Source organism: Polypterus senegalus, chromosome 2 (genome assembly GCF_016835505.1).
Source record: "Polypterus senegalus isolate Bchr_013 chromosome 2, ASM1683550v1, whole genome shotgun sequence".
Taxonomy (NCBI): domain Eukaryota; kingdom Metazoa; phylum Chordata; class Cladistia; order Polypteriformes; family Polypteridae; genus Polypterus; species Polypterus senegalus.
Window position 1 is genome coordinate 132,803,187 of NC_053155.1, and position 23,188 is coordinate 132,826,374.

General features: G+C 37.5%; 1 protein-coding gene across 2 annotated transcripts in view; it reads right to left on the bottom strand.

The window, feature by feature from the left end:
• Positions 1–1,210: 1,210 nt before the first annotated feature.
• The window catches only part of cd247 (CD247 molecule), a 124,627-nt gene continuing 102,649 nt past the window's right edge, over positions 1,211–23,188 (bottom strand). The window contains exons 6-10 of one of the 2 annotated variants that reach the window (XM_039744636.1): positions 17,373–17,459; positions 12,104–12,133; positions 9,222–9,287; positions 6,965–7,003; positions 1,211–2,734 (exon numbers count right to left, since the gene is read on the bottom strand). In XM_039744636.1, the coding sequence (XP_039600570.1) occupies positions 2,663–2,734; positions 6,965–7,003; positions 9,222–9,287; positions 12,104–12,133; positions 17,373–17,459 (294 nt within the window). In that variant the 3' untranslated portion in view covers positions 1,211–2,662. Of the gene's footprint in view, positions 2,735–6,964; positions 7,007–9,221; positions 9,288–12,103; positions 12,134–17,372; positions 17,460–23,188 lie in introns of both variants that reach the window. The other variant, XM_039744635.1, reaches the window with a different exon arrangement.

The window sequence follows — 23,188 nt, forward strand, 5'->3', positions numbered from 1 at the left end:
CATTGAATTGCACCATTTTTTCCCTGCTTTAATATATACTGTGCTTCTATTATTATGAACAAGAAATGGCACAATATTGCAAACTAATAATGCAGACGATAGACGCAGATCCAGTGTCCTGGGTTTGAATTGCAATGCCTGCTTGTTGTCTGTGTGGGTCTTGTAAATCGTTGGGTTCACCTCCTGCATCTCCAAAGACGTGCAGACTGGTTAATTTCTGATTCCCAACAAGCTGCACGTGAGTAGACCCTGCAGTAGTCTGGTGCCAGGGCTAATACTCTGCCTAAAAATGCCTTTTTTTCATGTTATTTACCCCATGTATTTTTGTTGTGGTTGCTGAGGAATGAGTTTTTATCTCATGTTTTTATGGAGAGGTTACATATTGAAGATTCAAACTCGGCAGAACCCTGTGGTGACCATTTATGAACAATGGCAAATGATGTTAATAATGAATAAATTCTTGCATGATTTATGTTGCCTAATCTACATGTCCTTTATCCTTTTGCATGGTCAAACTGTGCAACATGTGTGCCTTTTTTGCTAAAACATCATTAACAGTTACTACACAGACTGAAAACAACGGAAGACAGGATTCATGACTGATGAATGAAGAGAAGAGGTGAGTCTTCAATTCAGATACCCAGTATTATGGGAGTTAGAATTTTCCTGTTTAGATAGATACTTTATTAATCCCAAGAGGAAATTCATATAACCCAGCAGCAGTATACTGATAAAAACAATATTAAATTAAAGAGTGATAATAGTGAAGGTATAACAGACAGACAATAACTTTGTAAAATGTTAACGTTTACTCCCCCGGGTGGAACTGAAGAGTCGCATAGTGTGGGGGAGGAACGATCTCCTCAGTCTGTCAGTGGAGCAGGATGGTGACAGCAGTCTGTCGCTGAAGCTGCTCCTCTGTCTGGAGATGATACTGTTCAGTGGATGCAGTGGATTCTCCATGATTGACAGGAGCCTGCTCAGTGCCCGTCACTCTGCCACGGATGTCAAACTGTCCAGCTCCATGCCTACAATAGAGGCTTTACTTTCCATATAAAATGTCAGATTACACTAAAAACGTGTTTTAGGCTGGAGTAACTCAAAACATGAAAAAGATGAATGGTTAAAATGACACCATGGTAACAAAGTGAGGCATAATCCATTTTTTTCAGTAAGAACATAATCATAAAAGTTAAGGAAGCAGCAGACATTTTATTCCACATCTAATAATATTTTATTGCAAATAAAGATGAACACACTGCTGTCATGTAGAGAAGCATTCTTGATAACTTTGTACACACTAATTTATGATTTCTAATATCTCCATGTCTCTTAGAGAGTGTATTCAATCACATTGTTGTTGAAAATAAAGCAAAACCCTTATTTTATACATCTTTTGTTTCAGACTAGGCACCATTTACAGCACAAGAAAAAGCTTCTCAAAGCCTGGAAGTCCAGATAACGCCATTAAAATCAAAAAATCATTAATTACACTTAATTGAAAAGTCTTGCATTGAAATGATCCTAGTTAGACTAAATAAATGAGTTCTTTATACACAAGCACCAAAATTATTGTAACTGTTTCTGCTTGAATATCATCTAATTATGTAATTAAATGTTGCCTTTTTTTATTATTATTTTAATTTCCATTGTTAGACTGTGTAATGATTTACATGTGTAGATGGCTGCTTTTCATGAGCAAAAGTAATGAGTCTGGCGTAAAGAATGAATGAATAAATAAATGAGTGTTAAGAGGAGTTTCTCGGCCATCAAATAGAAACATGTCATGTTCAATACTTAAGGGACAAAAAAACACGTTTAGAATATTTAAGGTGTGCATCGTTTTTCCAATTATTAGGAGTTAACTGCCAACCAGTCTGTTTGCGTAATGCAACCAAGTGTGAAGTGTGCCTGCTCATCTGAGTGCCCCTTAGCTTAGCCGGGCAGGCTGCTGCTTTGTGACTCTGTGGTTCAGAGTGCATGGCGAGCTGCTTCATGTGAAGACGAGAAACGGAGAGGGATGGGGGTCTTCACTCATATAGAAATGTATAAAAAAATAACTGTGTGTATACAGTATAATTGTCAATATTGTACCTCTGTATAGATATCATATGCATGTACTGCACATGCCTATTCATATTCATGTAATATACCATAAATATAAAGCAAGGCTAAGGCCCCATAATGTACATAGCAATACATTTGTGAATATATGTAAAATATGCACACTAATGGATCTATTTATTATACTATGCATATTAAAACCACTTTTTAAAATATATTTTTATTTTCAATTATACAAATCCTAATTTTCTAATCTAGCTGTTTTAAGTTTGTGGTTTAATTAATTTATTCAGGAAAAAAACAAATATTCCAGACTCCCTGACAACATTTTTTTTCATTTTCAGAAGCCGCTATAAAGAAAGGCATGTCTTTTAAAAGACAATCAGAAAAGAAGAAGTTGCAAGAGGGACTGTACCTCTTAAGGTAGAAATAACTGAAAACATTTATTTTAGGTAAAAGTAGACAAATTTTCATTTAACCAATTCTTCTAAGATGTGTGTTAAAGAAACTTTTCTAAGTAACCCCAGAATACCATTCAGCCAAGCATTGTGTTTATCACATCAGCCCTCCATCAGCTGCTGTCCTCGGTGAGCCTCTCTTAGCGTGGTGGCAATGGCTGCATCTGCAAGGCGTCGTATGTATCCTTGGCCTTGGTTGCTGCACTCAGTCCCTGTAGGGAGGTGAAAAAAAAGGATTTACAATACTTTATTTGAATTAGTTCGAATTCGAGTTAGATTCAGTTGCGCCCAAATTCTCCAGAGACATTGTTGCTTTCTCATATATGAAGTATAAGGAAAGTATTGCAATTGTCCAAAGATTCGACGGTGACGGTAACCTGAGTACGCTTTCACTTAAGTCAACCAAATTTTGCCTTCAAGAATTAGGTAATAAATGTAGATTTCTACCAACTTTTGGACTATTTCCGCTATCCAGAAGTGGTACTTTAGCTTTTATTCATGCAGCTGCAGAGTCCAATTTATTCAACTGTACTGTTATAATAATTGTTCAATGTATTATCAATTTGATTTGATTTGTTATTGATTGTTCTTTAATGTACATAATATAAAAATATAATTATAGTTTTGCAGTTTACTCCTTAAATAGCCATCCCCAAATCTGAGTAAATGACAAAGTCTAGGGGAGACGACTTCCAGTTTTAATTTTTTTATTATATATTCAGGTGAATATATAGTAGTGCGTATTAATGGGTGAAGCTTCTGCTCCAGGGTGGTCAGCGCTGGTCCTCGAAGGCCCCCCAATGGTGGCAGATTTTCATTCCAGCACATTCCTAGTTTTTGATTTTATTGATTTTAATAACAAATAACATTCCATACAAATAAGTCAAGTTTTACAAGACTTGGTTCAAAACAAATCAACCCCAGGAGGACCCAGGAAGCAAACCCAGGTCTCCTTACTGTGAGGCAGCAGTGCACCACCGTGCTGCCAGTAAAAATAAGTAAAGAGATAAATTAATAAATGTTTTTAACCAAACCTGATGTTATTTTCCTGTTCACACTTCTGTTTCATCAATCCAACAATTCCTATTAGCATTTATTAAATGTTTTCTTATTTTGCTTATTTAACATTTTACTTTCAGATTTTTGCTGTAATGTGTTAGTTATTTAAATTATTTGCTGCTAATGAATAAAATTGAAATTGTGGTAAGGTAACTTCTACTCTTCCGGTATCATTTGCACCCATGTCTACAAAGGTGTGCTTGTTAGTATTTGAACATAATCAATAATCTCTGCTACAAATGACACTTTTTGATAATGTGGACTTTTTAAGATTGCATTTTATATTCCTAACAACTCTATCATATTAGTTTTTTTTTTTTTTTTACTTATAATATTGATGTACTTTAACACTTTGTATCTTTTCCATTGTTACAACTCAAGTTGTTCTTTTTCTCCATTGTTAGTATTTAAATATTGACCATTACCAATCAGAGCTAGGCTCATTTAACAATGAATGCTACAAATATTACTACTTGTTAAGATTTTTGTTTATTTTAAATTAATTACTTATGTCTTGAAGCTCTTGTTGAGTTCTAAAATCTGAATATTGTGTTTTTTTATGGTCACAAAACTCAATTTTGCCATAAAGTTTTATTAATGGTTTTACAGATTGTGTCATTTTCCAGCACTATCATTTTTTTCTCTGTTGGTGCCATTCTGAGGATTAATTATTCTGACTTTGTAGGTTCGTAGTGTGGTTATCACCATGGTGGGATTAGGACGTTGGGGGCCCTGGGTATAATTAGACTGTGGGGGCCCTAATGCGTGTAGTATTAGCTACAGTTCAGCCAGATTTGACCTGTTTCCACTGGGCACCGCGTGGAGGTATGTAGCTAAGCCCAGTGTGTGCAAAATGTGCAGTGCACTGGTGCATATTTTTTATAAATTTTAGAGCATTTTATTTATTTTTTTGTCACAAAAAGTGTGTTTTTTATACCGTTTTCCATTTTTTTCTACCAAATTAAAACTTGGGCTAATGAACATTCCAGAATAAAGCTCAAAAAATGGAATCAACTTTTCGCACTTTAACACTTGAGAAATCTTTAATTAATGCCGAGTAATCAAGCGATTGGACAACGTTTCGCTCAAAGAACATTAATGCTAAAGCATTCAATCGTTCTTCTAACATGGTTGTCCTGAGGTAATTCTTGATTATCTTTAGCTTAGAAAAGCTGCGTTCCCCAGTAGCGACAGTAACTGGTATGTTGCTCGTTGCTTACTGCTGGTCGGTTTTGAAAAGACTCCGTAGGAGAATGCACCTTTTTGGCCACGACAAATTTCAGCAAAGCTCCTTTTCGTGTCTCAATAAAGGCTACATCGTCTGCCTTTTTCTTTTGTTTAGCAACACCGGATGGATAACTGCGTTTCATATAAATATGGTATGTGCGAAATTGCTAACATGAATAAGACGCAATTACGAGCGGAGTACGATAAGGCCAATGGCAAGGCGAAAAAGGGAAGAAGCGTTATATGCAACAGAAAAACACGAGAAGAAGTGTGCGCCCACGCTTACGATGCAACCGTGGTCTGGAACAGAATGGACTGGTCTCCTCTGACGAGAGAACTCTATTTATTAACTTTTCTGGGGGCGTGTCTTAACAGGGCTCCGCCTGCGCAGGGCAATGGCCATAGCGAATGCCCCAAGCCACAGTTCCCTGTTACAGCGTCCCTGCCCCGGGAAAGGGCAGTAAGCTTAGCATTAAACTTCGTAGTACAGATACGCAGCTTGTGTCGATCTTAAAAAAAAAAAATGATGGGGACCCTTTTGTCTCGGGGCTCCGGGCGACTGCCCTGCTCACCCATGCCTAAGAACGGCCCTGATGGGATAAAAGGTCAGCACTGGGCACTTGCTGGTCAACTGATTTTGCATATGAATCAGATTTCTGTGTGGGTTGTTTTTATTAATTATCAATGGTATTACAGACCCCTTTTCTGGCTTTGACTTTGATTTTTTTTTTTGGTTTAGCGGCTTGGCTTATATAAAACTTAGGCCTGATTCTCATTATTCAGCCTCTTTCTGTCCTTTTGGTGTTTCTTCCCCAGATCATCTCCATTAACACTACTTTGCCCATCTTTCTTTTCACATATGTAACCCTACTTTCCACTTGTTTTTCATTGGATCTATTCATGGACTTATTCTTTTTTCACTGTTCATGTGCCCTTAGGATCCATTTTTAAAAAAACACTATTTCTTTCCAATGCTACACAGATGAAACACAGGTATATATTCCATTGAAACATATCCATACAAATTCTCTTGAATCTTTATTGGAATGTCAGGAAACATAAATGTCATTAAATTTTCTTAGTTTAAATGACAAAAAGCAGATGTGTGTTTTGGACCTTCTGATCTTACTTGTGCTCCTGCAATAAGTCTTGGCCATTTGACAACCTACTGTAAACCCTTCAAAAAAAATCTTGGTGTGATTTTTGATAATGCCCTCAAATCTGAAAAACAAGTTAACTCCATTGTTAAATCCTGTTTCTTTCAGCTCAGGGTATTGGCAGAGGTCAAGCCTTTTCTTTCTGTACATCATCTTGAAACACTAATTCATATGTTTGCATAGCATACATAGCCATAAAGAGACAATGTATATGGCTATATATATGTATATGTATATTTTTGCATACTAGCTGTCCCCCGCGTCTCCGCCCGTGTAGTACTTATACTGGACAAACTTTAAAAATCAATAAACAAGCATACTAAGCTAGCTAAGCGGAGGCAAGGTCCACTCCAAAACGTGGCCATAGGCACAGCGATTTGAATGGAGGTTGGCGTGTGAGTGAGGAGGGCCCTGCCCAGCTCCCCACTCCTGACGTCACGCTTCTCCCTCTCCTCAGCCCACAGCCTCTGTCTTGGATTAATGAAAATAAATCACTCCTGCAAGCAAACTTTGATACTTAACAAGATCAGAGAAGTCGCAAAATCAACCGGAATGGTTAAGCAAATTATAGAAAAAAAAAAACCCAATCTAAATCCGTTAAGTAGTTCTCTCGTGAAAAACAGACAGATGTTAGATTTTATATATAGAGAGATGTATATACAATATGTATATATTTATGGAAGCTGTACAGCACTTTGGTCAAGTGCTGTTGTATTAAATGTGCTCTAAAAATAAAATTGACTTGAATGCTATTTTCCAATTGTTTCATCATTAGGAAGCGACAGTTTAAATAATAAAGGTGTTTCAGAATAAAAGAGCAAAATCAGGGAGTGGTTGCTAGATTTCTCTCTCTTCTGGTTTCACACAAGTAGGCTGGTTGCCCCCTTTAGAGAGGGTATTGCAGCAAAGATTTTTACAGCCAGATGTCATGACCAATTGAATTTGCAGAACATCTCAATAATGACTGATGATAAAAGTAGTAATTCTTCGATATCTCACCTGGTACACTTGATCTGTTCCACCTTTTCCTCTGCGTCTCTGCTAATTAAAAAAGAAAAAACAAGTTCTTAGAATGAATCACTTTAATTTAAAAAAAAAAAAAAAACTACTATGAAAAGAAGCACCACTGTGGGGCTGATGTTTGTTCTGTAGCTGTGTACTTCCAAAGACAGTGGACTTGATCCAGGCCTGGTCTGAATGGAGCTGTGGGGTTTTTTCTCTGTGTACCTCAAGAGTTCCTTCTGCATCTGAAAGTGTTCGTTTATAACTGGTGCCTCTGGATTGGTCTGCTATGAGTGTGTGTGTGTGTGTGTGTGTGTGTGTGTGTGTGTGTGTGTGTGTGTGAGAGAGAGAGAGAGAGAGAGAGAGAATGTAGTTGGGTGGATGCTTAATGAAAGAAAGCGCTGTGAGTAACCTGAAGAATGTAACATCATAAATGACATCCATTCTTGAGTGCCTTTTTAGCATATCTATCTGCTGTTTTTGTAGTTCAAATAATGTCATCACTTGGTCATGCAGTGAATTTCTATGATTATGTGAGGAAAACCTGAAGTTTGTCCTGACAATAGAGGTGCAAAAAATAACATTGGAAAGTGCATCCTTACATACTGGAGAGAGCAAAATAAAATTTTATGGCATTCAAAGATGTTGATAATTATTAAGGTTTAGACCCGAAAAAAAAATAAAATTTAAACCCTCTGAAAAAACTTTATTATACAAAGAATAAGCTAGAACAAACTGGGGGCAGCTTTGCTGTTATATATTCAAAATTTTCATAAGTGTTTATAATTGTACTGTGCATATCAAGATTTTTACTTAAAGACTTTTTTAGCTTTCTAATATCCTAAATGATCATCAGTATTAAATAAGGTTTAAGTTTTGTTTATTATTCATTTTTGTTCATTATACGTAATAGATGTTCATCTGTGTAGGTAAAGAGTTTTATGTGTTTTTATTTCTCAATGTGATTTTTGTTCCTTTCGTTCCTGACATCTACTTCTGGAACTGATTAGACAAAGATAATGGGGAAATGTTGCCCCCTCTTGGCAAAAAAAGGTAAAGATTGCAGCCCTCAGTATCCCCTTGTTTAAATAGGATCATTATAATGATTGTTACGTGCACAGATGATTTTTTTTGCATCCAATAAAAAAAAATAAAACTTATTTTATATTACCTTGCTAAAAGCACTTCACAAATATTCAAAAGGGTACAACAGAAACAGAAGCACAGAAAAAGCTCAATAGACAAATATGTTCTGAGATTTTTCAGGTAATATAGTTATTCTCACTTACTGCAAGTAAGAATGTCCGTGGATTCTGTACATGTGACAGCAATGAGCCTATAAACTATAAATAACACTGAATTGATGCCAGTATCAAAGTATTCAATACCTAATAATATACTGTATATAAACAAATGAAGCAAGAAGTTCTAAGTTATAACAAAAAAAAGAAGAATGTATAAGGTACTGGAAGTAAAAAAAAAAAAAAAACCTAGCATTTGGACATACCAAGTACCATCATAAGCACAAAATGGTGACCTGACTGAAATGGTCAGAATGTCTGAGTAAGTTCCTGAGCAGTGCTGATTTTTAGCTGTCTTTTAAAAGAACTCATGGAGCCAAAGTCCAGGTGCCACAATAGATGGAGGCTCAGTCACCTTCAGAGCACAGGTTCGGTTGAGGCGCTTCAGTATCCGTGGACCACAGTGAGTGAACAGGACTGTAGAGCTGCAGGAAGTAACTGATACAGTCCAGTGCAAGGCCGTTGAAAGCTTTATAGATTAGCAATGGGATTTTTCACATTGAACACAAAGACACAAAGCCACAAACGACAAAGCAGATCAGGCGATATGAGCTCACAGCCGAGGGCCTCAGTGAGGAGTCTTATATCTGAGTTTTGAACCAAATGAATTCGAAGAGAGGTATTTATAGTAAGTCAATGTGGAATATGAGGAAAGCAAAGAGAAGCTTCTCAGTTTCAGAAGAGCAGAGGAATGAGAGTAACACTAGGAAGGTTGTAGAAGCAAGAAACTTTCTTAATGTGATTTATGTAAGTTAGATAAAGGGAGGGATCAGAAATGACAAAAGATTTTTTTTTTGCAGAAGATAAAGGTATGATAGTATCATCATGCAGACAAAGCTGGGCTTTATCTCAGATTAGCAGGATTTTTGTTAAAGTTTCATTTAACCAGTTGCTGTCCAGCCGGTATTTAATTTCTTCAGTAATTTAGACAGTAAAATAATGCAAATTATTACCTCCTGATTTTGTTTCTGTAGTCCAATCTCACTGTAGGCATCAACAGGACGGTCCTTTTTCAACGACTTAAAACAAAAAAGAAAAAGTTACATTTTTTCACATCTAAAGCATTTTAAATGCACTAATTTTCTTTGTAGGACTTTATCCATAACCTGACTGACATAATTCTATCATAATTATATGCCCGTTGATGGTTCATCTCCATGAATGTGAATTTAATCTCCTCCATGAATGGCATTGATAAACCCTGTTCATATCAGCAACTACATGGCACTAGGGCTCAAAGGCAGGTGGGCTTTAGAGCTGCTCCTTTGGACATGGGGAGTCACCCAGTAAAAATATTACACTTGTGCACAACTGGCCTGTAGGTTTGTGAGTTTTAAAGTACCTTGGGGTGGGGATAATCAGGCATGTGGACACCATGATGGGTAACAACCTGGCCATCCTGTGCCTGTCTCTCCATTGTTCTTTTACAACAAGGGTCCTCAATCACAGTCCTGGAGGGCCGCAATGGCTACAGTTTTTTGCTCCAACCCAATTGCTTAATAAGAAGCATTATTGCTCAAGTAACACTTCTGCTTCACTTTAGTAGTCTCACTCGTTAAGATTTTGAACCCTTATTGCTTATTTTAGTCTTAAACAGCTGTATTCTCATTTTTTTAACTGCTCCTAATTAGCAATAACATGAGAGTGACAAAAGAGACCAGCAGTTCTCCATTTACACCCATGTGTATCATCGTGCACTATTTGGTTTAATTAAATACTTGGAAGGAAAGTGAAGAGAGAAAAGTGAAGGACTGAGAACTACTCATCCATTTTAGCCTTCAAATTATTTGGATGATATAATTAGAAAAGGGAAGAAAATCTAGGCTGAGAATTACCTGACATAGCAGAGTTAAAGCACTAACAAGTCATGAAATTAAATTATTGGCAAGAATTGCGTTCTAATTAAGCAACCGGGTTAGAACAAAAACCTGCAGCCACTGCGGCCCTCCAAGACTGTGATTGAGGACCCCCGTTTTACAAAGTCCAAGTTCAGCTAACACGCTCACTTTTTACAGATGACCTTCAGCTTGACAATGCTATTTACCTTTGTGAGCTACATTTTTTTTTCCAGCGTAACACAATAAATGTTGACTGAGGTCCAACACTATGGTTAGCCAAATAACTATAGCTGGGTGGATATGATGTCATCTAAACCCAATGGCAATTTTGTTTTATTATAATTCACTTGTAAGGTTAACAATGTTTTTAAATTAAAAAATCTTTTAATGGACAATTAATTTTTTATACAGTATTACAGTGATTCTCAAACCTCTGTGGTGGGCCACCCTAAGGGGGCGCGAAGTAACAAAAAGGGGGGCATGAAGATGTGAAAAAAAAAAAGAAAACAAGAATCAAAAATATGAAAACGCATCTGTTGAAACCAAAACAAATTAACTTAAACTACATTCTAATACTACAACAATAAATACAGAGTTAGATAAATGTCGATAAAAGTTAAGTAGGTATAATAAAATATGCATTTACATTTCAAAAAAATGTTAGGGGGGGTGCGATTAAAACTGTTATGAAAACTCGGGTCGCAAATACTTAAAGGCTGAGAAACGCTGCAGTATTACTTAAAATAAACAGTAAAAAACAAAACCAACAGAATAGAAGAATGGTTGGCTATCCTGTGTAGACTGCACCATGGAGCCCAAAACAACAGCATTGTGTAAAACGGTGTGCTTACAGCCTCAGATTAGATCAGATTTAGATTGAATTTGTCACATACTGTATACGCACACAACAGTATACGCTTAGCCAGCATCAGTCTTTGGTGAGTGCAAACTCAAGTTTCTGGTCCTCACATCTAAAACTTTAGTGTTTGGTGTACTAATGTCTTCAGTGTAAAAATATTAGTTATTGACTCCAGCTATTTTACATTTGCATCTTTGATTTATTACTTTCTTGGGTTTGCTGTGGTATTGACTGCTGTTCTGTCTGTATAAGAGTACATTTGTTACTTTTTTTTTTTATCTTGCACTTCTCTATCTATGTACAGTATCTACTGAATCTGATTAGCCACATTTTGGACTTCCAAAGCCTACCAATGGCAGCACTGGGTGTAAAGCAGGAGTCAACATCATCTTGAATGGCAGTCCTTCACAGAGTATGATTGCTCCCACCAATTCAATTAAAACACCAATGAACCCGATGTGCACGTTTTTGGAATGTGGGGGAATCCATGTAGATATGGAGAGAAGGTGCACCCTTCATGCAGATGAACCTGGGACTCTGGAGCTTCCAGGCCCCAATACATTCTCCATCGAATTAGTTGAACTTTTATACCACTTTAGCACAGTCAGAAGGTGTTTTTAGATTGAATTTAAGTATATAATTCAAGGTAACTAATTTCTCTTCAATATAAATCACAGTTTGTAAACGTCTACACCTAAATTATTAGAATGGCCTTAACAATAGAGCAAAACTAACAGTTGGCGGATTTAACATCAGTACAGTACATTAAAAAAAAATACTAAAAAGTAAAAATAATAATAATGATTATTGCCCTTCCTTTATACTGCATGCAAAGTTCCATGAAAGGCTCTGCATAAAGAATGTACTCAATGTCGTGTATTTCCATATTGATCCCTGACCCAAAGTGTTCTGCAAGCCCAGTCCCATTGTATAATTGCTTACACGTTATTTTAAATGGCTTCATTACTTGCAACAGATCACTAACACGCAGGAATAGACCTGACAACTCTTAGCTTTATGGCCTCCCTGGATGGAATTAATGTTGATTGATTTCATGGGTAAAACAATAGTCATATTTGAAACTGTTCTAAATAAGGTTGCTTTACTTTGAGATTAAATTAATTAGGGATGCACTTACCGTGTACAGCGTGTCACCACTTTTGCCTCTCTAAAATGAAAAAAAAAAAAACAGAATAAAATTGAATCGGTACACATCTGTGAACAAGGTCATGCCTGCTCAAGACTGTATTTGAGAAAATTAAAATGAATGATTAGCTGAGCCAGACTTTGCAAGTAATGAAGAGGCCAATGTGGCCAAGCTGAAAAAGCTTGAAATGCATGATGAAGGATGATCACCACAGTGCCTTCATATACATGGCAGTCACAGGTTCACAAAAGGCACAGTGTAGTGGGCAGCAGATATAATCAATCATTGGTACATCACTGTGATTTTTATGCTTTGAACATGGGACAGATACTATATACTATATATATACAGTATATATTATAATTATATAAATAAATACAGTGTGTATATGTGTACAGTACATACACAGGTATATAAATTGAGTGCAGTATTGATGTACACAATTTTAGTACATTTCTGCACATTGCACAACACTTGTGTTTCCACACACATGCATATAAAAGTGTTTAGCCATATTTAGAATATGAGATGCTATGTGTACTATAGAACAAAGACTTTTGAAATGTAAACATTGAGTGAGGAACCAGAAAACAAGATTAAGGCTGAAGAAGTCTTTGGACCTTCTTCTTTCAATAAAGCCAGCTGGATAGGTAAAACCTAAGCTTCTGCCAAAAAACTTGCAGATGTTCCTGTTGTACCAGAGACGCCTGCCTGGTGATATTGATGTACTGTGTTCACTTCTATTTGTTTCAAGAAGGTAAATTAGCAATAAAGCTAAGTGCAACTTTTTTTATATATTTTTCGGTGTTATTTTTTTTTTTTTTGTCTGCCACCACCTGTTTTCTGGTAAGTTTGTTTTTTTGAGTTTACCGTTAGCCATTGAAATTACAAAAACTAAAATTTGAGTGTGTTTGCACTTGGCAATATATACACACCTTGTGGATTTTATAGTAATTATTACCAATTTATAATCCTTTACATAACTATACTGTGTATATAATAAGAATATAGATTGTAGCTGCTGGGGTAATCTGAGTCAGAGGGGCAGTACATTTTAATGGTTGTAAAAATAAATAGAAGTAAATCAAACTGCATTAATATACAGTTGATGGTGAAAGGTCTCTCTTTAATTGCTAATACAATCACTGATAAACTCGTAATTGTTGAATTAAATTCTCCCTTAAATAGATCAATTTGAACAGACCACCTCAATAATTTTATTAAGGACTGTAACTTAGGAGAGTTCTTTACCTGAATTTGAAACAATATTCTTTCTTCTGTGCTTCACGCCTACTTTGACTACTTTTTATTAATAACTTGCTTCACTTTAATAATATCTACAATAATGATGTTACTGATATAATGTGAAGAGACTTCTCCTAGAGCTTTACATTTTTAACCCCACTATTCCAATCTGCAACTGCTATTATTAAATTTATATCCACATACATTTGTTAAAACTTCTCGAGAGATTTAACATTTTACCATTTGAGATGCATACTTTAAGGGAAAAAAATATCTCTTATGCTGCACATAAAAACTAATTACAGAACTGAGTAGTGATACCTCAGTAATTTGAATATGCAAAGTTGCCCACTACTAAGCTTTATCTAAAGAGAGACTGGCATTGCAAGCAGAATTCAACTTACTGACCACAGGAGAAAGTAAGCATTCATCCATCCATTATCCAACCTGCTATATCCTAACTACAGGGTCACAGGGGTCTGCTGGAACCAATCCCAACCAACACAGGGTGTAAGGCAGGAAACAAACCCTGGGCAGGTCGCCAGCCCACCGCAGAGAAAGTAAGCAGTTAATATTTAAGTTGTGGCACCCTTCTTATGAGCACAGGAAAAGACATAAGATTGTGGTCAGCAACTATATAGGAAGGAAGTGTGCATTGCAATCACAGAAGCTGACAATATAGAAAGAATTCAAGTCACTGAGCATAAAATACAAAGTAACACAATTAAAGAAACGATGGTATACACCTCTGAATTTAAAGAACCTGAGACCTTTTTGATAAATTTGAAATGTCACAGTTTGATAAACCCTGTAGAAAGGAGCTATAGAAACCAAAGAGGCTCCCTGAGACTCAAAAAGTGTAATGGGGTGTTTGGGATGACAATTCTAATGGGGGACCTAGAAGAAATACTTTATCAAACGAGACAGCCATTCTGAAATGCCTTGCAGATGGTGTGTATTTGTGTGTGTGTGTGTGTGTGTGTGTGTGTATGCGTGCGTGTGCAAGTGACACCGAAAGAGATGGAGAGAGTAGTCAGCAAACAGGGCCGAGCTTATGACATCCGTTCCTCTGCTTGAATCCACTGGCCTGAGTACTTGGATGCTAATAAGTCTTGAGATTCTAAACTTGGGTTGGCTCATGGAGTTTCGGAAAGTGAGTGCAGAATATTTTGAATCTGACTCAAGTGAGCGCTGTGAGGTAGAGTCAGTTGCATGAATGTGTAGGCAAGAAAACTGATTATTGGAGCTTTATGTGCCACACAAGACTGAAATGGCCGCAGCAGAGGGGGCTTTATGTGAGGGGATACCTCTGTGTTTCACAATTTATTAGGCCACCGGTACCAATGATGATCTGAATGTTCGACAAAAAAAAAACAATCAAACAAAATAAAGGTCTATCATTATACTGTTATGCAGTTACAACCACAGAGTATTAAAATACATCTTAACATCAAATACTCAACTACCAGAAGCAGAAATGCAAATGCATATTCATATATTTACCGTATTAATTCAGTAGGCAAAGTGCTAAATAGTTTTGTGTATTCATAACAGTGAGATGTACAAGTCATGCACCCTTTAAATTGTGTTACAAAAAATCAACCAATGGGTCTCAGAAAAAGAAAGTGTCACCACAAAAAATGATTTTTCTTGATAAGAAATTAAGCATATTGTGGAAAATTGAAAAATTAGATTATTGCAACTAAGTTGACTTTCCTATAAACATTTTAACAATATATTATACTGTATTACTGAGATATGTTATTTACTTATTTCATTTCTGCTGGTTAAATTGGTGGTGGTGTGTGCCCCTACTCGACCCACATGCAGAGGTGGAAAGAATGCAGGCCTAGCAGAATTTTGTAAAAAAGAAAAAAGAAATTAAATCCATTAACACCTTTCTTTGAGGAAGCTAAAGAAGAAAGTGTTAAACATTATGTCTAGCATCAATTAGGATAATCTATTAGAATGTGAATCTTACAGACCAATCTAATTACTTTCAGCAATATTGAAATTATGGCAAAGATATTGGCAAAATAATGTGAAGTCTTTCTATAAGTAATAGTAAATGAGGTTTGTTAAATGAAGGCAAATACTATCAAACCTACAGTAAAATTTATTGAATTTCCAGAGGTATTCAATGGCCATTGATGGCTGAAAGGGGATATTTGTTTACAGTACTATGCAAATTTATGTGTGCAATTTCTCCACTAAACTGTTTATGTTGTAGCTCTGAAGCAGCAGTATATGTAAACACTATAAAATGACATGGCCGCCCTCTATCACCAATGCTTTTTTGCAATTGCTCTTGAATCCCTCATGATCTGTATTTATAAACAAGCAGATCCTTGGTGGACTGTAAGGGATGGACTTGGAACAAGAAGTATCTTTTCCTGCAGGTGACATAGTACCTTAATATTAGAGATCCATATTTGTTATTACCCAGTGTGGCAGACAAGGACCCCGGCCGGGACGCCACTTTGCTATATGTTCAGGGGGAGCAGCCAAGGACTATGCAATACCTCCTCCTGGACGCTAGATGGCCGCCCCCTTGGGTTGGAGCAGTGCCTTAGTTTACTGCAGGGCTCCATGGGAATTGGAGTTGGGTACAGCCCTGTTGGGTCCTGCAGGGGGTGCTGCAGCCGGGACCCCTGAGCCCATATGGGCTGTATATTCACCACACTCAGAAGTGCAGTCCGGGTGGACTATAAAAAGGGCCAGCAGCCACCAGTCAATGGCCAGAGTCAGGAGGAGGAGGAGGAGTGGTGGTGTCAGAGAAGAGTGTGTTTTGAGTACTTTATTTGTGTACTGGGGACTGTGTTGTGCCCCTGGGAGTCACGGGGAAGACATGCCCCACAGGTGAAGAAGATAAAAAGTTCTTTTGTTTTACACGTGCCTCCAGGTGTGAGTCTGTGTCGGGTCAGGTGCCTATATAGCACCTTTTACACCAGGTACATTAAGGAAAACAAGAAGAATTTCATAGAGTTTCTGGGTTTAAGATAAAATTGATCAAGTCAGATCCAGTCAGAAAAGTCCATTTCAGTTCTAATTTGGTCAGTTTCCTCTGATTATTTCAGGACCATTTAAATATCTACAAATTACAATTCCAAAAAGAACTTTAAAGACCTGTTTAAAAGTATTGTGTTAAATTAGAATATTAATAAATGGTATCTTTTAACCTTAAATTACTCAATCGAAAGAACACTGCTAACATTAACACCTTTTTTATTTGTTTGTTGTATCTTTTTCAGAGTCGTCTTGTAATACAATAAATCCTTTGAATATTAAAGAAGAACTGAGAGGATCTTTAAGCAGAAAATAAGGTTAATTCTTAAACTACTTATGTGTGTACTGGTATACTGTGTGCTGTAAAGGTATCTGTGACCTGTTTGTGATCAAGTGAGATACATTTAGAACACAATTCTGTACACCTATGGGCTACGTTTGTACCAGCAAACTTCCTACAGAGTGTGGTTTAAGGGCGTGGGACTCGCGTTGTGTTTCATCTGTTGACATTTTCCACTCTGACATGGTTTCTGTGTGAAGATGATATCCCTACCACTATCACCACTAAACACCCAAACCAAAGGCTCAGGTGTGCAAGTAGGTGAAATGGTTATATAAAAAAAAAAAAATACCTGATTCAGCAATACATAATGGTAGGACTTCAGGATTTGTACCTCAAAAGCTATCTTACTGCACTCTGAATCCCCAATCAAACATTTCATAGAGGGTTTGGCCTCCACACTCTTGGATACCAACTTCTTGGTTCATTGAATTCTAGTGTATAATCTTTTTATTCATCCATTATATAACCCATCTATCAATGGCGCAGTCACAGGGAACACAGAGCACAAGGCCAAGTCCAGTGCAGGACATAGTACTTGACTTTAATGAAAAACAAGCGCCCATGAACTCGGTTGACTATTCCAATCATGTTTGTCTATAGCGATGAGTGCTTAACAATGACCATGAAATTAACTGAGCAGTTGACATGTTTAGGTAGCACACTCACCTGTTTCTTCCCACCACCTGCCTCCAGATCACGATTACGTGGACGGCCAGGTTCATCATACACTTCCACTCTGTTTCTATCCAAATCCTGTTTGGATAAAAAAAATAGTTTGGCATTTATAAAACTAACCACTTTTGACATTTTCTAAAACCTCTTTAGGAATATAATTTAAAGTCAAGCAACCTTCAGTAAAATATATACTGGATAGTGTTAGTTGGATAATTTTCGAATATACTCCTATCATAAATCTTACATTGTGACTATGTGCAACAATAATAATTGGTCATGAATTTTATAGCATTTTTGCATTGACTTTCTTTAAAAAGTTATGGTTTCTTCATACCAGCAATGAATATTCCTTGTCAAACACTACTTGGTATCTCATATTAATTTTCCAGAAATATTTTTTGGATACATGGTACCACGATGTCAAACATGTCAGGGTCCTGGCTTCAAATTTTGTCCTGGTCAGTATTAGTGATGAATGAAACAGCCAGGTTTCAATCTGCATATCGCAAAACTGATACTAAAATCGGTTTTGCTGGAGATTTCTCAGTTGTGAAACGTGACTCACTATAAACAGATTTATTGGGGGTTTTAAAGTTTTTTTTTTGGCTCTGAAGCACACTTCGGTGTTTACCTGTGTGTTTTGTTTTTTGTTTTGTTTTTTTTGTTTTTTTGCAGCAATTGTCTGTGAACCAGTAAAATCAAATCTATTAATGCTCCTTGTTCACAATACTGCAGATGTGAAATATATATATTTTTTTATTATTAAATGTGACATGCTATGTATTTTGTGTACCAAGACCCACCAAACGCACCATCGTGCATATTACTGTGTTTCTCCCAAGGAAAACTACACCGAAAGCTGTTTACCTGCAACTACCCTTCTTGTTTCTTTATTTCTGCAGATGAGAGCTTGCATGCTCCAAATTCCTAAAGATTGGAAACTAGTGAATGTCACAATATATAATAAAAGGTCATGTGGATGATTAAGTATCTATAAGCCAGTAAGCTTAACATGCATCACAGGCAAATGAGTGAAGAAATTATTATGGAGAAGATATTACAAGAACAGATGTTTTAGTGAACAGTCAACAATATTTTAATAAAAATTATGAACAAAATTGGTGACAAACAGCATTCCTGGTGGAGTCCCACAGTCACTGAGAACAAGTCTTGTTTAACTGCTGGCAATGTTGAACCAAACTTTTACTCCAGCTTTACAGGGACCAAAAAGCCCGCAACATCTGGCCCAGTACTCCATACACCTAAAGTACCGCCAACTAGACACCCTGAGGAATGCACTAGTATGCCTTTTCCAAGTTCACATAACACATGTAGACTGGTAGGAAATACTCCCATGAGCACTCTACAGTTCTTGTGAGGGAATAAAGCTGGTTCAGTGTTTGGAGATCAGGGTGAAATCCACATTGCTCCTTCTGAATCCAAGTCTGAACCAACAACCAGATTCTCCTTTCCAGAACTTATATTGTTGGCATCCATGTACAGTCGATGTACAGGTAGGTGGTATAACCTGCTTGGCATTGCTGCCTGTCGCACCTCCTCCGGTGCCCATGGGTCAGCTGCAGGGTCTTCAGCTAGGAACCACCATTCACCAACGTTTCGCTCCTTTAATCGCTAGAACGCCTCCTGGTGGTGGAACAGTGACAGGGACGTCTCCCTGTCACCCCCTGCAGCTGTTATTGGGGTTATTTGTTCTTTCCCCAGCTCCTGTCCTTTCTCCTCAACCAGAGCCAAAAGCTGCCTTTCTCTGCCTCTTCTGCCAGATCTTTAATGGCCTTTCTTAGGTTCCTTCCAGTCACCCCTGCGTCCCTCAGGAGGCGTGTGGTTGACAGCCCCACATACCCTCGGCATCCCACCTCCACTGGGTAGATAGTGGTCTTCCAGCCAGCCTCCCTGCACTCCTCATCCAGCTCGGAGTACTTGGCCTTCTTGCGCTCGAAGGCGGCCTCTATCTCCCCTTCAGATGAAACGGTCAGCTCAATGAGGTGCACCGATCTTACTTTGGTGGACCACACCACAAAATCAGGGCGGAGAGATGTAGTTGTTATCTCCGTGGGGAACCTCAGCTGTTTGTTGAGGTCAACCCTCATGTTCCACTCTTGGTCGGGGAAAAAAAGGCCTCAACATCTCTCTTGGCCTGGTGTAACTTTGTCCCCCCCCTTTCCATGACGAAGCTGGTACAGTCCTCTGATAGTGGTGGTCCTGTGCTGCCCTGTCGACGCCCCTCCAGCACCTCAGCCAGTTTCCTCAGGACTTGGTCGTGGCGCCATCTGTAGCGCCCCTGGGAAAGTGCGATCTTGCAGCCTGACAAGATGTGCTGGAGACTTGCATTGGGCGCGTTGCAGAGTGCGCAGCTTTCCTCATTCCCAAACCACTGGTTGAGGTTGGTAGTGGGTACACTTATATTGTTGGCATCCATGTACAAATGTAGTGGTCATCATAAGGTCTATGCTTATCTTGGTCATGGCTCAGTGGGAGTTCGCCTTAGTTGAAGTCTGTGCACCACAGTTAGCTGTTGAAAGTGGTCAACAGCTGAGTTCATATTGATAGTCCTACTGCTGTACCTCTTCAAAGTATGGTCCCAGGCATTAAAGTGGTGGATGGTGGAAGCAACATCTCTGTGTAATGTGCTGATATACACAATGTTTAGGTCAAACAATTCTCTGATTTGCTGAACTGTTTCTTTCTGATAGATGATAGAACCACCATACTCTTCATAGTAGGTTTCCACAGTCAATTGCCATTGTTGTAAAATCACATCATATGATTAGTTGTGCTGAATATCCTGTCACATAAAAGCCAATATTCTGCCCCCACTTAACTGAGTTATTTCAATTAAGCATTCCTCATTCATATAACCATTCTTTGTGTGTTACACAAGGTGTTTGAGTGTTTTAATGTCATCTTGACCTGCCTTTTTATGGTGCACAGTTCTTCAGTGGTAGTCGTTGCTGTTGTTGTAAGCATCTGTAACTGTCTGACAGTGTGTATAGTGTGGAATAAAAATTACATATCTTCCACAATAGCAGTGGGAAGCTTCACATGGAAGTGTGCCACTTGTAGCTTGTGTGTCCCATTCAAATGGTGGGGGGAGATCTTCAGTTCTTCTTTGCAATGAGAATTTCTTATATGTAACATGAAGGTTGTTTGTTCATTGGACTGAGTCAGGGTCACAGACATTCATTTGCATGGAGGGCTATGCTGGTCTGTCACACATTTTTTTGTTGGCATCATCTTTAGCATGCAGCCACACATTTCAATAAAATAGTGAAGTACAACACCTGTTGCATAACAACCTTTTTTAAATCTGTATATTCACAAGAGGTTGGGGGAACCCAACCAGAACTCAAGCATAATTGCAAAAGATGGCGAGAAACCTGTCCAACATGCAGTAACTTGTGTATGGTATACTTGATAATACAACAGCTACAGTATGTCTAGTAAATCAGAAAATAATTGTATTAGAAAATCATGTCTCTTTCATTAATAAAGCACAAGGGAACCCCCTTTAATACTAAGATGAGACAGAATTGTGGTAAAGTGAAGAGAATTGAAATGTGAAATAGAGAACCACGTCTGCCTCTGAATGGCAATACCCTTTCTAATATATTAGTTCATACTGGTGGAGCAACACAAATAGATGGATTTTCTTGCATTTTACAGAATCCGTACTTGGATTTACAAAGACCCAATAAGAAAGGAGCAAAGCGACATGACAGCTAGGTTTATCTTTCTTTTTCATCAAGGTGCGGCAACACCCTATCAGTGCATGCTCTCTATATGCCTTCCTTAAACACAGCCTTGTTGTTCTAAAATGAAAGGTCACAATGGAACCCTTTCTTTGACATCACTGAAAGTGTAATTTCCTGGTTGATCAGATAAAATTACTCATTTTAATATTACTTCTGTAATGATTGGATTTAATATGTCAAAGTGGCAAATAAAATGACTAAATATGATAATAAATCTCTCTATATATTTATGTATAATTTTATTCATGACTTTATAAGCACTTCTAACAGGGAAATACCACAGTTTTTAAGCAGCCAACCGCAAGCGGAGTTTCAGTCTGAGTGGCTGAGCTTCTGAAAACACTTCAGTCAGAACACAAACCCTGCGAAGTGCACCTGGGATCCTACCGTCCAAATACTGAATATTCAAATTAGCAGAAGTGGATGTGGTTTGCAGATGATGATCAACCTTAATCGGTTTTTTAAAGTCAGAGTAAGACACCAGTGTTGTAGACTTATACCTCCATCATAAAACATATATATATATATATATATATATATATATATATATATATATATATATGTGTGTGTGTGTGTGTGTGTGTATGTATGTATGTATGTATGTATATATGTGTATGTATGTATGTTCAGCTTCTAATCAGAATAATAGAGAGAAGGAATAAATCAATTCTTCTTAAGGTTTTTAGAGTGTGTCAAGGGAATTTACATGATAATTACTGTAGATCAGTGGGGAAGACAGACAAACTATGTATCACTCCACTTACATTACACTATCGAAACACAGAAGACCCACAGTCCTAAAATAAAAGACAAATAAAAAAACAAGTATCTACATCTCTTTATTTTACTTAAGTTTTTGGATAGTTTCTACAAAAGGCTAGATTTGATCATCTCAATGATTGTCACCATGCATTTCTCTCCCGGTGGCTTTCTTGCATTCTGAATCCTGTACTTTGCCTTGCATGCCTATGAGCCACTGCATTAGTGTACAGCTCAGGTGCGCTGTATTCAGGATTACTTGTCATTTGTCAGTATGGTTCATCATCTTGTTTTCTTAGTTTTTCTTGCTCAACGTCACTTAATCACCTTCTGTGATATGCTTGATGCTCCACAGATATCACTGCTGTTCATGTTCTTGCATCCATGCCGCTTGTGCGCTCACTTTGCCATAATATACACCTCGCCACAGATAACTTTTTTTTTTGTTCTTTATTTCGCCTTATACAATTTCTTGTATTAGGAATTTGTTAGTTTTCGCATACCCCTTGGGGTCAGAGTGCAGGGTCAGCCATTGTACAGCACCCCTGGAGCAATTACAGGTTAAGGGTCTTGCTCAAGGGCCCAGCAGAGTAGGATCTCTTTTTGGCAGTGACGGGGATTTCTGGATACCAGCGCAGATCCTTAGCCTCAGAGCCACCACTCCGCCCCAAAGTTGCTACTATTTAAACTTTTTTCAGTTTCCAGAACGTATTAGTTCATAAGCTTTCAATTAGCCCCAGTTGTTTGTGAGGAATCACATGACAGATGGAAAGACTCTAGCATTCTATTATATGTGAATGTGCTATTTGGTAAATTACTGCTTCACTGTATTGTAAAAGATTTCTTGAGGTTGTTCAGAGTTTAAACACAATTAGATAATAAATTAATGAATGCTCTTCCAGCCTATTGCACAGTTTAACCTGAGCAGTGAGAGGCAGTTGTCAGTCGACCAACACTACACTTGCTGCATATGTGGCATTCACATAGAAGACATGCACTTAATACAATACCCCTTACATTAGGACATAATAAGTGACTAACTGACCAGCTACAGAATAGCAGAGAATGGAATGCTGTGGATATACAGTAGTGTTGATATTTGTTGCATTGATTAAATAGAATATTATATACTTCAGTAGAACTGTATTTGCTATGTAAATGTAAAAAAGTAAAAAACAAATAAAAGGTATATGCCCATTTTCTTATACATGCATTTGTAATTTTCTTAATCAGTTCTTAAACTTCACAAGTATTACTGTTAAAGTACAGATATATTAA